Here is a 12,339-nt window from a genome sequence, read left to right as displayed (position 1 = left end):
CTTCACCCCTCCAGCCCTTCTTTGTGGTCAGCCCCATCCGAAAAATTAGATAATGAAGAGCAGGAGGTTGTTTCTCGAATGTGCAGCCAGTCCCACCAGGGCCACCATGACCCTGGCCCCTCTAGACAGACCCCCGACCTCATAACCACCTCCAGCCCCATCAGGAGTGCACTGTGAGCCGTGCAGAAACAGAAGGATGCTGTTGAACCCCCCGGCAAGGGTTGCAGTGGAGCCTAGTCCTTGTGTGACAGCTGCCAGGCTGGGGGTACCCTACACTCTGCGCCCTCCCACAAGGGACCCCTTGGTTCCTGCTCTCAGAGGGAGCAGCGCTGCGTGCAGCACCGCAGCCCAGCATCCTCAAGGCTCTGGTACCCTCTGCTGGCCCTGAACGTTTCTTTTGCTAACGAAGCCTCTCCTGTGGTGTTTTTCAGCCTGAAGGTCACCCACAGACATAGCAGCAGCCTCTTGGCACCTGCAGTGTCTTTGCTCGCTTGCAACGCCCAAGACTTCACTGCCTTCAGTCCCTCACCATCTCACACACCGGCAGTGGCCCCGAGGTGCCTGGCAAGGGACAACCTGCACCTTAGGTCTTCAGGAGGACATTGAAGAGAACCAATACTACTTTGCTAGAAATGATAAAAACCTGCAGGGTTGGACACGCGCAAGGTCATGCAGCAAATACAGAAGGGCTACTGGCTGCTGCACAAGCCCACCCCAGGGCAGAGAGCACGAGAGGTTCCTGGTGAGTAGGACCACAGTCCCTACAGCAGTCAGCACATAAACAAGGTGGCAGAGGCTACTTGGATGAGGGCACACAGCTCTTGGGCATCACCCTGCACCCCCATCCTCAGTGGGGCAAATGGGGGGCTCTGCCCCTGCCTCCAGCAGGGCTCTCACAGCGCTTTGCTGCAGGGTAAAGCATTTGACTGCTGCAGCCCTTGGAGAGGGGAAGGAGGGAAAAGCTGAGCAGCTTTGAAGCCTGGAACAGCAGGCTGTTTCCTCCGCTGCCGCCAGGAGACTGGGAAGACGGCAGCCGCTGCACGCTGTGACCAGGTAAGGTGCTTCCTGCACCAAAGCCCAACAGGGCAGCCTGTGCCAACAGCATTTATATCTTAATAGACAGACCAAACCCCGAGTGAGAAATTAGTTTCTGCCTTTAGGACTGCTGGTGCTGCCCATGGGATTGCATCCTGCTTTGAGGCAAGTCCCCAGGGGGGTGCTGGGGTGTGGGTAACGCAGGATGAGCAGGAGGGACGCCTTTCCAGCCAAAATCCTGCACTACCTCTCAAGGGGGAAGGGGACACGTTCCCTCTGTCATTCCGAGCAGCCAAAGACCCTGGGCTACCAGTACTAGTTTTTATTTTAATACACACTAAAAGCTTTTGGAATTCAGAGAAACACCAACATGATACAGTGACAAAGCATCCAAGGGGAACTCTGACCACCGCGAACGAACCCTGGTTCAAGAGGGAGGCCCTGGGCTGTTTGGCTCCCCAAGGAAAAGCCACTTCCAGGAGCGGGCTCCAATGCCATGGAGCACTGCCTGTACACGCGCAGGCGTCAGACAGCAGCGGTTCCCTCTCAGTGCAAGATGGGGAGGTCACTTGAGGCGGTAGAGGACTTTGCGTTGCATGCGGTGCTGGATCTCCCCCCGCCGCATCATCAGCTGCAGCACCTTGTAGATGGCATGTTCTGGGTATTTCTGGAAAAGGGGAGAACAAGGGGAGATAAGCTGGCAGCGGAAAGCTCACTAGAGTCCAGCAGAAACCTGCAACCTCCACTAAAGCCTGGCTTGTCCCTCTTTGAAGGGAAGGAGCCCTGTGGCATCAGGTGCTGATGTTCCTTTCACTATTTCAGGTGTGACTGCAGCCAGTATCATAAATCAAATGGTTCTGGTTCCAAGGGTGGCACAGCAACCTACCCAAACAGCCCCAAACCTCAGTGCTTCTGCAGAAAAATGCATTCTTCCTTCACTCCTTTAAACTCTGCAATCACACTGCACACCACTCCCTACAAATAACTTCAAAAGCAGGTATGACCAGAACGCTCTTCAGCCACCTCTTGGGGAATGGCTTTCACCCCCCAGGTGGCAGCCTGGAGTCCCCACTTTCACATCCCAACCGTCCGCAGGGTCCCTGTCCCACCTGTCGCGTGAAGTCCTGGACAATGCTGTGCTCTGACACTTGAGAGCCGATGGCAAAGCGACGCTTGAGCTGCTTCTCAATGCGGGACAGCATCTCTTGGTCCTCCTGTGTCGTGAAGCCTTCTGCCCCTGGAGGGAGAGGCTGCATGAACTCCCTGTGCCACCCAGGCATCACTCTAAGCCACTGCCCATCTCCTGTGTGTCCCACAAGAAGCACGTCTGAGACTTTAGGAAACCCATAAACTAATCTACCATCAAAGGTTGTGGAGCTCCAAAGACACAGCTGAATGCGGACATGACTGCTGGAGCTTCCTTCAAACCCTTTGTGCCACGCTGCCTCCCAAGGAAATGTAGTTGCCACCCCCACGGGGAAAGATGTTAGAGGACAAACAGGTTGGGGAACCACCTCCACCACTGGGCTCTGCTCTTGGGACCACAGGGAGCCAAGACCATCTCTCCCTCGTCCAGCATGGGTGAAAGGCCCTCGGTGCTATTTGTTGTTGCCCTCCCTGTGAGCCACAGCCATAACAGTCCCTTGCCACCACAAGCAGTGCTTTGCCTTTGCTCAGAAAGCAGGTCCAGCACCTGTCTGGTAGCACCCCCTGCCAGCCTGGTCCTGGGAGGGTGCAGAGGAACGAAGGCAGTGGGTTGATTAGCATTGATAACATGCAGCTGTGGCCTTGATTGACATGGATGATGTGCAGCTGTAGCTCGTTTCAGCTAAGTAGTTAAATAGCCCTGAGGATGGTGGGAGAGGTGGCTGGATGGAGGAGGAGCAGTGTGGTCTGACCTCTGGAGGAAGGAGATACAGCACAGACAGTAGAATCTGACCAACGGTAAAGCCTTGTTGCAGTCTACTAGTTTGATCATGCTGCAAAAGGAGGGGAGCTTGTCTTCCCTGCCGCGAGCAACCAGACCCATAATGTCCCTCCTGCCCCCAGCACAGAGCATCTCCCCCTCACCTGACAGGCTGCCTGACATGGCTGCATCAAGGGTGGACACCTGGAAGAGCCGCAAAGCCTCCTCAACGTCTGCCTCTGTGGCGAAGGGCTGAAGCTTCATCTTTGCCAGGGACTCAGCAATGCGCACAATGGCCTCCAGCTGCCTGCAGCCAGAAGAGATGTTCCCTGCTTTCTACAGTAGCTATGAGGGGTCTTCTCCTTCCACCCAACCCCTGACACCCCCACCTACTCCGCTCTGGCCACCTTCTGCCCCCCTGTGGCACCTCCAATGTTGCCCTGTTCACAGAAGGCTCCCCTAAACCCCAGCACCCCACTAACCCCCTCTGCCTGGGCTATCCCAGGTGACTCCCAGTAACGCAACCCCAATCCCGAGGGTTTCGGTGGGGGGAGGAGGGCGGGGCTGCTCACCGGATGGTGATGGGGATGCTGGAGCGGCGGTCGCTCTCCTGCTCGTGCTGGCGAGTGCCGCTCCGCATCAGGATGTAGCGGTTCTTCAGCTTCTCCGCTGCTGCCACTGACAGCCGAGGGCCACACCTCCTGCAAGGGGGGACAGGAGCTGGAAGCAGTGCCGCTGGGGAGGGTCCCCTGCACAGAGGGTTCCCCAGACACCCCTCGCTTCCTTGCACCATGCTGCGGCACCATTATGAGCTGCTCTTGCTTCCCTTTTTTTGAGACGGGACTTCAAAAAAGGTCACCCAGATTGGGTGCCACCACTTGCAAGCATCTGCTGCGTGGTTTGCTCCTCACCACTGCCTCCCTCCCACTGGGCAGCCTGGGCGCTGCCAAAAGGTCATGCCTCTCACTCACGTCCGACAGAAGGAGATGAGCTTCTTCAGCTTGTTCAGCTCGATCTCACCCTCCACCGCCTGAGTCTGTGTCAAGGCGCTCACGTGTAAGGACATCACATGCTTGGCCAGTGTCTAGGAGAGCAGAAGGCAGTCAGGCAGGAGGAACCCCCCTGCTTCCTCCTCCCCAAAAACAGGGCACCATGAGTCCCCACTGCACCCACATGCCCCAACCCACCATGTCTCGCTCCTCGTTGTGCTCATCCTTGACGATGAAGATCATGTCAAACCGGGACAGGATGGTGGGCATAAAATCAATGTTCTCCTCACCCTTGGTCTCGTCCCAGCGCCCAAAGACGGAGTTGGCAGCTGCCAACACTGAGCACCGAGAGTTGAGTGTGGTTGTGATTCCTGCCTGCGGAGGGAGGGAGGAATGGATGGGGTCAAGACCATGACCATGTCACAGCAGGGTAGAAGGCTATTAACTCATAGCAAAAGGTCTAAAGCAGTTTGTAAGGACTCATCCTCAATCACTTGCACATAAATAAAACCCCTTAAGGAGCATCCAGTTGCTCTGTAGTCGTTCCATATTGGAGAAGGGTCAGCACAGGAGCTATGTGGGGCTCCCACATGTCCTTCTAGAGGAGGACTGGCTTCAGCTGAGACTTGAGCACTGAGTAACTTCATTTGAACCTCATGCCAAGGGCAAAGACACACAAGACCCCACCCACCCTAGGTTTGTGACCTGCGCCAGAACCTGGGCAGCTGGGGCTGAGTGTCCCTGGGCAACTTCGGGGGCAAAGTGCAGGTATGCAGGTAGCAGGGCAAGAGCGACCAGCAAGGAAAAGCTGTGGCAGGTGCTCTGTTACCACGGGCTGAACAGCTGAAGGGTGGGCCAGAACAAACAGGAGGGAGCAGAACTGCTACAAAAAAAAAAAAAAAAAAAAAAAAAAGCAAGCAAGCTTGAGCAGTGGAAACAGAGAGAAACTCTCATTTGAGAGAAGACCTGGTACCAGGATATCAGACAGTTTCTGTAGATCTCCTCAGGGGGTGGAGAACAGTGGAAAGGAAGAAAAAGAAGTGACATCAGGCTGTGACACAGGGACATCAGCCAAACTACTAAATCTAGAGGAGCAGAGGACAGGCAGAGCAAAGGGAGCTCATTTCAGCCCTGTTGAAGTTCAAGCTGCCTAAGAGAAGACAACGCAAAGCCTACACATAGGGCTGACCAGTCTCAGATCAGAGAAACCAGTAACCATCAAAACCACTGCCTGGACACTAAAACAGGCAATTCTGGCAGAAGATGCATGACCATTGGTTGCTGGGCTCTCAGAAACTCAGTAGCAAGTCAGGCTCCTGCCCTGGGGTGATGTGCACCCACAGCCCACCTTAGCAATGGAGATGGTTTGCTGCTCCATGGCCTCGTGAATGGCTACACGGTCATCCTCCCGCATCTTCTCATCCAAGATGGGAAAAAAAGAGGCAAGGAGAGGAAAAAAAAAAAAAAAAAAAGTCATCATCAGTCACCTCTGCTGGACCTCAGATACATACCCACTGATGCTAACCCCCAAGGTAAAGCTCTGCAAGAAACCTCTGCCCAAGAGCACAGGACATAACCAGGATTTCCCTGCAGCCCCATGCCCTGACCTTCCCCATAAGAAAATGAGGCAGCATCAGGAGTTGCCCTTTCTCCTGCAGCTCTGGGCTCTCCCAGGAGGAGCTGGCAGCCCAAGGGCTCTCTTCCCCGCTCCCACACAAGCAGCCCCACGGGTACCTTGTCAAACTCATCGATGCACACCACTCCCCCATCTGCCAGCACCATGGCTCCTCCCTCCATGAAGAAGCTCCTGGAGGAAGGGTCGCGGATCACTGAGGCCGTCAAGCCGGCAGCACTGCTGCCTTTCCCTGAGGTGTAAACCTAGCAGCATGCAGGACAAGGGGACAGCACGTCAGCCGCTGTAGGGCTCCGGAGCACCTCCAGCACTGCCAAATCCAGCACTGCTGGAGGAAATTCAAGGACCTCAAGCAAAACCCCTCAGCACATACAAAAAGCAGACCTGCTGCGTACAGAGCAAGACTATTGCCTAGTCCCAGCCCGTGGACTAAGCAGCTGTGACGCACCAAATGGCTTGCAGACACACAAATACAGGTATTCAGTGCAGAACAAGGGGTGACTCATTGTTTGGTGGGCTGCTGCATTAGCTTTGTTTCCCCCCCTGCTGATGAAACAATGTAGTCATGGGCTGAGTTTAATAGAGACTACAAGAAAGCACAGCTGAAAGTATAATTTCATGCCTGGGTTCAGCCTAGAGGTTCGTGCCTGAGATGCAGTCAACTTCATTTGTCCTGACCAGCCAGCCTCTCCACTAATCAAGATTCAACAATAAACAGCAGCACCAGTCACGTCTTTTGATGTCTGCAAATAGCCTGGCTCATATCATAATGAAAGGCATTACCTGCTCCCCCTTCCCTCCTCCACCCTCTGTCCTGCACCCCACCTCTTCCAAGATAGCACCAGAAATGGCAGTTTGCACCTCTGCCAGCTGATCCAGCTGTGGATGCACGGGCAGGTATCTGCTGTGACCACCGTCTAGTCTTTGGTGCTATGCCAGGAGCAGAAGGAAGAAACAAGCTGCACTACAAGGGGGCACCCTCAAGCCACCTACCCCAATGGGCGAACACCTCTCAACGAACTTCAGCAGCTGCGATTTGGCTGTACCGGGGTCACCTAACATCAGCAAGTTGATGTCTCCTCTGCGGGTCAGCCCATCCGGGAGCCTGGAGGGACAGGGTGGGAAGAAGAGAGGCAGGAAAGATGGGTGAGCCTTTCAAGCATTGCTGACAAGTGGCAGGTGGCTGGCAGCACCACCAGAAGACTGTACAAAGGCTTTGTGGATAAATGCCAACCATGCCACCACTCTCTCTCCACCAGGATGACTCTTCCTCACCTCTTGCGAGAGCCTCCAAATAAGAGGCAGGCAATGGCCTTCTTGATGTCGGTGCTGCCATAGATGGAGGGAGCAATGCTTTTGGCAATAGTCTCATAGATGTTGGGCATAGCAGCAAGGCGACGAAGTTCCTCCTCCTCTTGAGGGGTCACTGAGCCAGCAAAGGTATGTCCTGTACACAGATGAGGAGAGTGATGCAACAGCAAACAAATGGATGTTTTCAAGTAAATGACACTACTCCCCCTCCACCTGCCACCACCAAAATCCCTTCTTTAAGATCATGCCAAGTGCCACCAAGTGGAAAGGGTGGAGAGGGACGGCATTTGCTATCCCAGCAAGGCAGGCTGTGTCCTTTAAGGCTGGTAGGAGAAAAGGAAGGATCTTGGGCAAAACAGCTCTGGAGGAACCAGAGGGAGAATTACAGTCAGGACCATGTTTTAAATACATAGCTCAATTGTAACTATTGACTGCAGCCCAGATCCTCAGGGATGGCTTAGTAGATTCCCACTATGATCAATAAGATAAAAGCACTTAAATACCCTGGAGAACTCAGGCTGAAGCCTCATTTAATATCACTGAAAGTCATACAGGAGACTACTGCAGAGCATCCAGGGCAAGACAGACCCCTGGACTGGTTTGAACCTTCTGCTATCTAAGCAGCGGAGAAGGATCCAGGCTGTGATTTCACACAGTCCTTGCTGAGGGACCACCTTGTTCAGGGAGGGGCCTCTCCCAACACCAAGCCACCAACACAGACCAGGTCACCAAAAGCAGCCCTCACCTGAGCCCTCCATGTCCACCCGGATGCCCACCACGCGAATGTAAGCGCTTCGGATGCCCACGCCCACGTTGTCACGGCTTCTGTTCTTGCTCTGGGCAGATTTCTTGATGGAGTAGATGCCCATGATAGTGACTCTGTTCCCTGGGACAACTTTGTCACACAGGTACCTAAGAGGAGGAAGGGGAAAGCAGAGGAATCTCAGTGGGGGAAAGGATGGCACCAGCAACACCCAGCGGGGCCAGGGTGGGGAGACGGCGCCGGTACCTGTCGCAGTACAGCTGCAAGTGCCGGGGCATCTCGCCATGTGGCACAGCGTCTGGGGACTCCTGCAGCTTCAGGATCTGGAAGTCCACACACTTGCACTTATCTGGCATGATGAAATAGGGGTCCAGCGGGCACTTTGGGCGGCCAGCTTGTTCTCTGTGCGGAGAGATCAATCAGGCAAAGTTGCTGGCACTCAAGAGCCACCCCTGGGAGCCCCCCTGTAGAGGGGACAGCAGTGACAGAGCCCAGAGCAGCCGCCCCCCTGAGCAGTGCCCAGCAGGTGAGGATGGCAGTCACACAGGGCCAAACCAAGCCCCCTGTCTTGTCTTCAACAGCTGCCAAAAGCATGCAGGAGAACAAGCCACAAACAGGGTGATACTTGTCTGAGTGCTCTCCCTGCCTTCCCCCTGTCCCCTGCAAGCTAAAAGCAGGGAGGAAGGTAATTCATTAATTACACAGAAGGTAACAGTATACGCTCAGCAACACAGCAGGGCATTTTTCTTTATGACCTCGCACACAAAGCAAATGTTAAGTGGTTTCTGGTGAGAAAGCAATTAGCAATGTGACAAGGCTGCCATCAACCTCTCAGTCTCTCGAGACGCATTTGCCTTGCTAGACTACAAGCTCTCCGAGCACCTCCGTGTCCTGCTGCTGTCTCAGTACATCACTACCGATGCCTGACTCCATGCAGAGCTTTCAGGGAGGGTAACACAAGAGTGCAGATGCACTCACACAGTCAAGGATCAGGTGTGAGGTGCCATACAGACTACGTGCAAGAACGATCCCTATCCCAAAGGCTTCTCAAGTTGCATTATAGGTAAGCCACAGAAAATAATACTGGCAGGCATGAGCTCGAAGACGCAACCCACTAGGATTCAGTTGGCGTAGGAGCTGCAGCACAGCGGCAGCCTCATGCTCACAGTTCACATTGGCATCCAGAGCTGTAAAGCAGGATTTGAAGGTTAGTAGCAAGGCATCCCTACAGAAGGTAATGCAAAACAGCCCCCTGGAGAGGGGGAAGCAGAAGAAAGAAGTTAAGAAGTTTGTTTCAAAAAGGACAGCAGCTTAACACAGCATTATGGGACAGCTAGAGGCAGGAATGAACCTTTAGGTACAAGAGGCAAAATGCCCTACAGATAAAAAGAACTCCCTGGACATGGCTGCTCAACACTGCTTGCAGCACTGGTCAGGCAGCATCAAAACCAGCGTGACCACAGATGTATGGAACTAAAACTCGCCAGCCACAGGTGCATGCAGCCACAAGGGCAAAACGTAGGGAGGAGGCAGAAGGCAGCACAGATGCTTGTCTGGTGCAACAGGGAGCTGACTCTGCGGTGCTCATGGGACGGAGGGGGAGGAGGAGAAGGGGGCACAGTCTTCTTTTCCCCCACCAGCCTGCTGCACGTATCCCCATGTCAGCCCTTACGTGTTGCATTTCCTGGGAAGAGCATAACCCTCCAGGCCTGGGCGCACCGCGATGTTGCTGATGGTGTTGCGGCAGCTACGGCACTGGATGGCTATTCTGGTGGCTTTGGCTCTCACAGGGGTTGCTGCAATTACGATCCCAGGGATCTTCACAAGGTGGGACATCTGGTCAGACTGAAAAGGAAAAGGAAAGGTGAGAAAGTCATCACTGGAGGATGGCTGGGAAAATATAGAAGCTAAAGAAACACAGTTCTTTCTTAGCCACACTTCCCACATCCATGAGACTAAAGTACCAGAACAAAAAAGCCTGCACAATGTCACTCTTCTGCTCTGCAGCAACAGAGGAATGTGGCATGACTTAAGCCATGCTGATTTCAAAGCAAGAGAGGAAAGAACAAAACACTCCATGCAGAACATCATCAACAGCAATAATGTCCCCGCAGCAGGGACCAGCAATAACAGTCGTTTGCAGTGTGATTTAAGTTGCAGGGTATCTCTCCTTGTGAATTAATGTACAACCCATGTCCTGAACTACACAATCAAGTACCAAAAGCTTTCCTGCAATCACGCCCACACACAAGGAAGCCCTGTCACTCACTGCTCAGTGTGACAGCCTATTCACCTCACCTTCAGGCTGCGGATGTTGGCTGCATTGGCATCTGATCTCAGCATCACCTGGATATCTTGGAGAGTTTCCTCCCCTGAAGGACGAGGACGGGTAACCTCATCTGCAACTTCTTTTGCTGCTTCTTCCAACTAGAAAGGGAATAACTAGGATATTACAGGTATATTACAGTATATTGTCAGAGCTGCTCTCACGATGTGACAACGTCAGTATGCCAGGTTGCCAGCCTCCTCCACCCTTACCAGATGCAGGTGCTCTGCTGGTTGCTTGTAGAGATAGTCAGCAAGATCTTCATCAAAGCTGGCCAAGTCTTCCATCTCCACCTCCACCCAGTACTGACTCAGGTTATAGTGGCGTTTAAGCTCATCCCTGGAAGGCAATAAGCGGTTTGCAGGGCAGAAAGCAGCAGTCACCCACAGTGACCTTATGACAAGCAAGGAGAAGAGAAGAAACGTTCTGAAGGGAGTCCTTGGTTTGGAAAGCAAACAGGGAAAATCAAGAGAATGCCAAGAGAAGTATAGGGGGAGACCAGGGCAAATCTTTCACCCAAACCCACTTTGAAATTTAACAGAAAATGACAGAAAGACCAGGGACACCAGGGCTTGCAGTCACAATGCAAAGCACTAATGGTTTACTAAACAACCAGACAGGCAATTAGAAAACTTCTACACAAGATAATACACTATTATACCTAAAATATGGTTTAAAGACACCAAAGTAATAGCACAGCAGGCAATGTTCTCCTTAGAAAAGCCAGGAAGGATCCATGAAATTCAGAGATGAAAGGTGAAAGACTGTTCCAGCCCTGGCATGATACATCTCCGTGTCCATGCTCTACAGGTGTGTCCCCAGGCTGCACAGGCAAAGGGATGGTCAAGGGACCTTCCCAGCCTCAGAAGGCACATGTGGACAGTGCTGCACCGATTTTAACGGATACAGACAAAATTCCAGACCAGAAAGCACTAGAACTTCAAGACAGACCTTGAATTTCACAATTAAGTGCAAGCCTGGCAGTGCGGATCCCTCTATTGCTACCTCTGCCTGGCTGCCAAAAAATCTGGGAGAACACCAGACCTCAGTTTTCCTATAAGGCTAAATGGGAAAGGCAAAATTTCTTATACTGACAAAGAGCTCTTCACAGCCTATGGCAAGAAAAAAGCTGACATGGGCTATTGTCTCTCTGGGGTGTGCATAGCTGGCAGGAGGTTAACAGCAGAGTGGAAGCATGGAGAGGAGCGGGTAAGGTGCAGAAGGAGAAAAGCAGCTGCAGCAGCACCTGTATTTGAAGGTGAAGCCCGTCCGGTCCGTGCCCACCCGGTACTGCCGCAGGAACTCCTTGAACCGCTTCTGCAGCTGCGACTTCCGAACCTGCCCCTCATCCACCGACGCATCACCCCCAAAGCTGTCACTGTAGAAAACGCCGAGGTCGTCGAAGCCAGACATGGCGACTACTGCTCCCCTGCGGGGGTGGGAGTGCACGGTCAGCCCCAGCCCCGGCCCCAGCCCAGCCCCGGCCCCGGGCCCAGCCTCAGCCCCGGGCCCAGCCTCCTCTCCCTCCTCCTCCCCCTCCCCCCACCCCCCCGCACCAAATGTCCCACGGGATCCCCCCCACCGCCGCGCCGCGCCGCACCGCACCCACCCCACGCACCGGTCCTGTCGTCCTCCACCCCCACCCCAAGACCCCAGGGACACCCCCGACAACCCATTCCACCCCACGCCGCCCCGCCCCGCACCTCGCTACCTGCGGGAAGCCGCCACCAACTTTTTCGCGGCAAAAGCAGCGCGCGGCGGAAACCAAACTGCCGCACGGGGCGCGCCACCGCCCCCCCCGCGCACTCCTATTGGCCCGGCCGCAGCGCGCCGCCGCGGATTGGGCCCCCGCCGTCCTCTCGCCCCGCCCCGGGAGGAAGCGCGTGGCCTCGCCGCTGCCGTAGATTGGTCGGGGCGCGCCGTCCCCTGCCGGCCGCGCGCGGTTTGGCGCGAAATCTGGGGGAGAAGGGTGGGGAGGGGAGAGGCGAAATGGCGGGCGGGATCTCGGTGGCGGTGCGTGGGGCGGGGAGCGCGTTGGTGGCCCCCAGCTGTCGGGTGGGAGGCGCGGCCGCGGCGGGGGCAGCGTTGCAGGCCGAGGGGTGGGCGGAGGCGTTAGTTACCGAGGGTAAAATGAATGACTGCTGCCGGCTCCTGGGGGGCGGCTGGGGGCTCCGCCTGCGGGGCTCGGGGGGGGGGGGGGGTGGACCCTGAGCGGTAGGTTGCTGTGGGCTGGAGGGGCCGGGCCGGGCCGGGCCTGTTGCGGTGGGATGTGCTGTGGGGAAATGGCAGGCAGGCCGCACCGCCGCAGGGGTGGCCCCGGCAGGGCAGCGGGGCTGGCGGCACCCGAACGGGGGCGGCTGCCGGTGGTGCCGCCGC

The 12,339-nt window shown here is 55.1% G+C and overlaps 1 protein-coding gene across 2 annotated transcripts; it reads right to left on the bottom strand.

Moving 5' to 3' along the window:
• Nucleotides 1-1,342: 1,342 nt before the first annotated feature.
• On the bottom strand, nt 1,343-11,813 carry MCM5 (minichromosome maintenance complex component 5). 2 transcript variants are annotated; one of them, XM_080392886.1, is made up of 17 exons: nt 11,675-11,813; nt 11,210-11,392; nt 10,176-10,302; nt 9,936-10,064; nt 9,310-9,482; nt 7,884-8,039; nt 7,620-7,786; nt 6,839-7,010; nt 6,557-6,668; nt 5,665-5,808; nt 5,279-5,344; nt 4,129-4,305; nt 3,913-4,025; nt 3,514-3,642; nt 3,106-3,248; nt 2,145-2,272; nt 1,343-1,702 (listed from the first exon to the last, which is right to left on the bottom strand). In XM_080392886.1, exons 2-17 carry the CDS (start codon nt 11,374-11,376, stop codon nt 1,601-1,603), a joined length of 2,205 nt encoding a protein of 734 aa, XP_080249012.1. In that variant the 5' UTR covers nt 11,377-11,392; nt 11,675-11,813; the 3' UTR covers nt 1,343-1,600. The 2 variants fall into 2 exon arrangements, with proteins under 2 accessions (XP_080249012.1, XP_080249013.1); XM_080392887.1 differs by having other exon boundaries at nt 11,667-11,749.
• Between the last annotated feature and the right edge of the window lie 526 nt (nt 11,814-12,339).

Source organism: Falco punctatus (genome assembly GCF_963210335.1).
Source record: "Falco punctatus genome assembly, chromosome: 6".
NCBI lineage: Eukaryota > Metazoa > Chordata > Aves > Falconiformes > Falconidae > Falco > Falco punctatus.
The sequence above is the reverse complement of the archived record's forward strand: the minus strand, read 5'-3'. Positions and strand labels throughout refer to the sequence as shown.

Coding starts and splice junctions, on each gene's coding strand:
- MCM5 (XM_080392886.1), bottom strand. CDS start 11,376: ATGTCTGGCTTCGACGACCTCGGCGTTTTCTACAGTGACAGCTTTGGG. Junction 7,011..7,619: donor GGTGGACATGGAGGGCTCAG/GTGAGGGCTGCT, acceptor ATCTGTGTACAG/GACATACCTTTGCTGGCTCA. Junction 5,345..5,664: donor GCATCGATGAGTTTGACAAG/GTACCCGTGGGG, acceptor TTGGATGAGAAG/ATGCGGGAGGATGACCGTGT.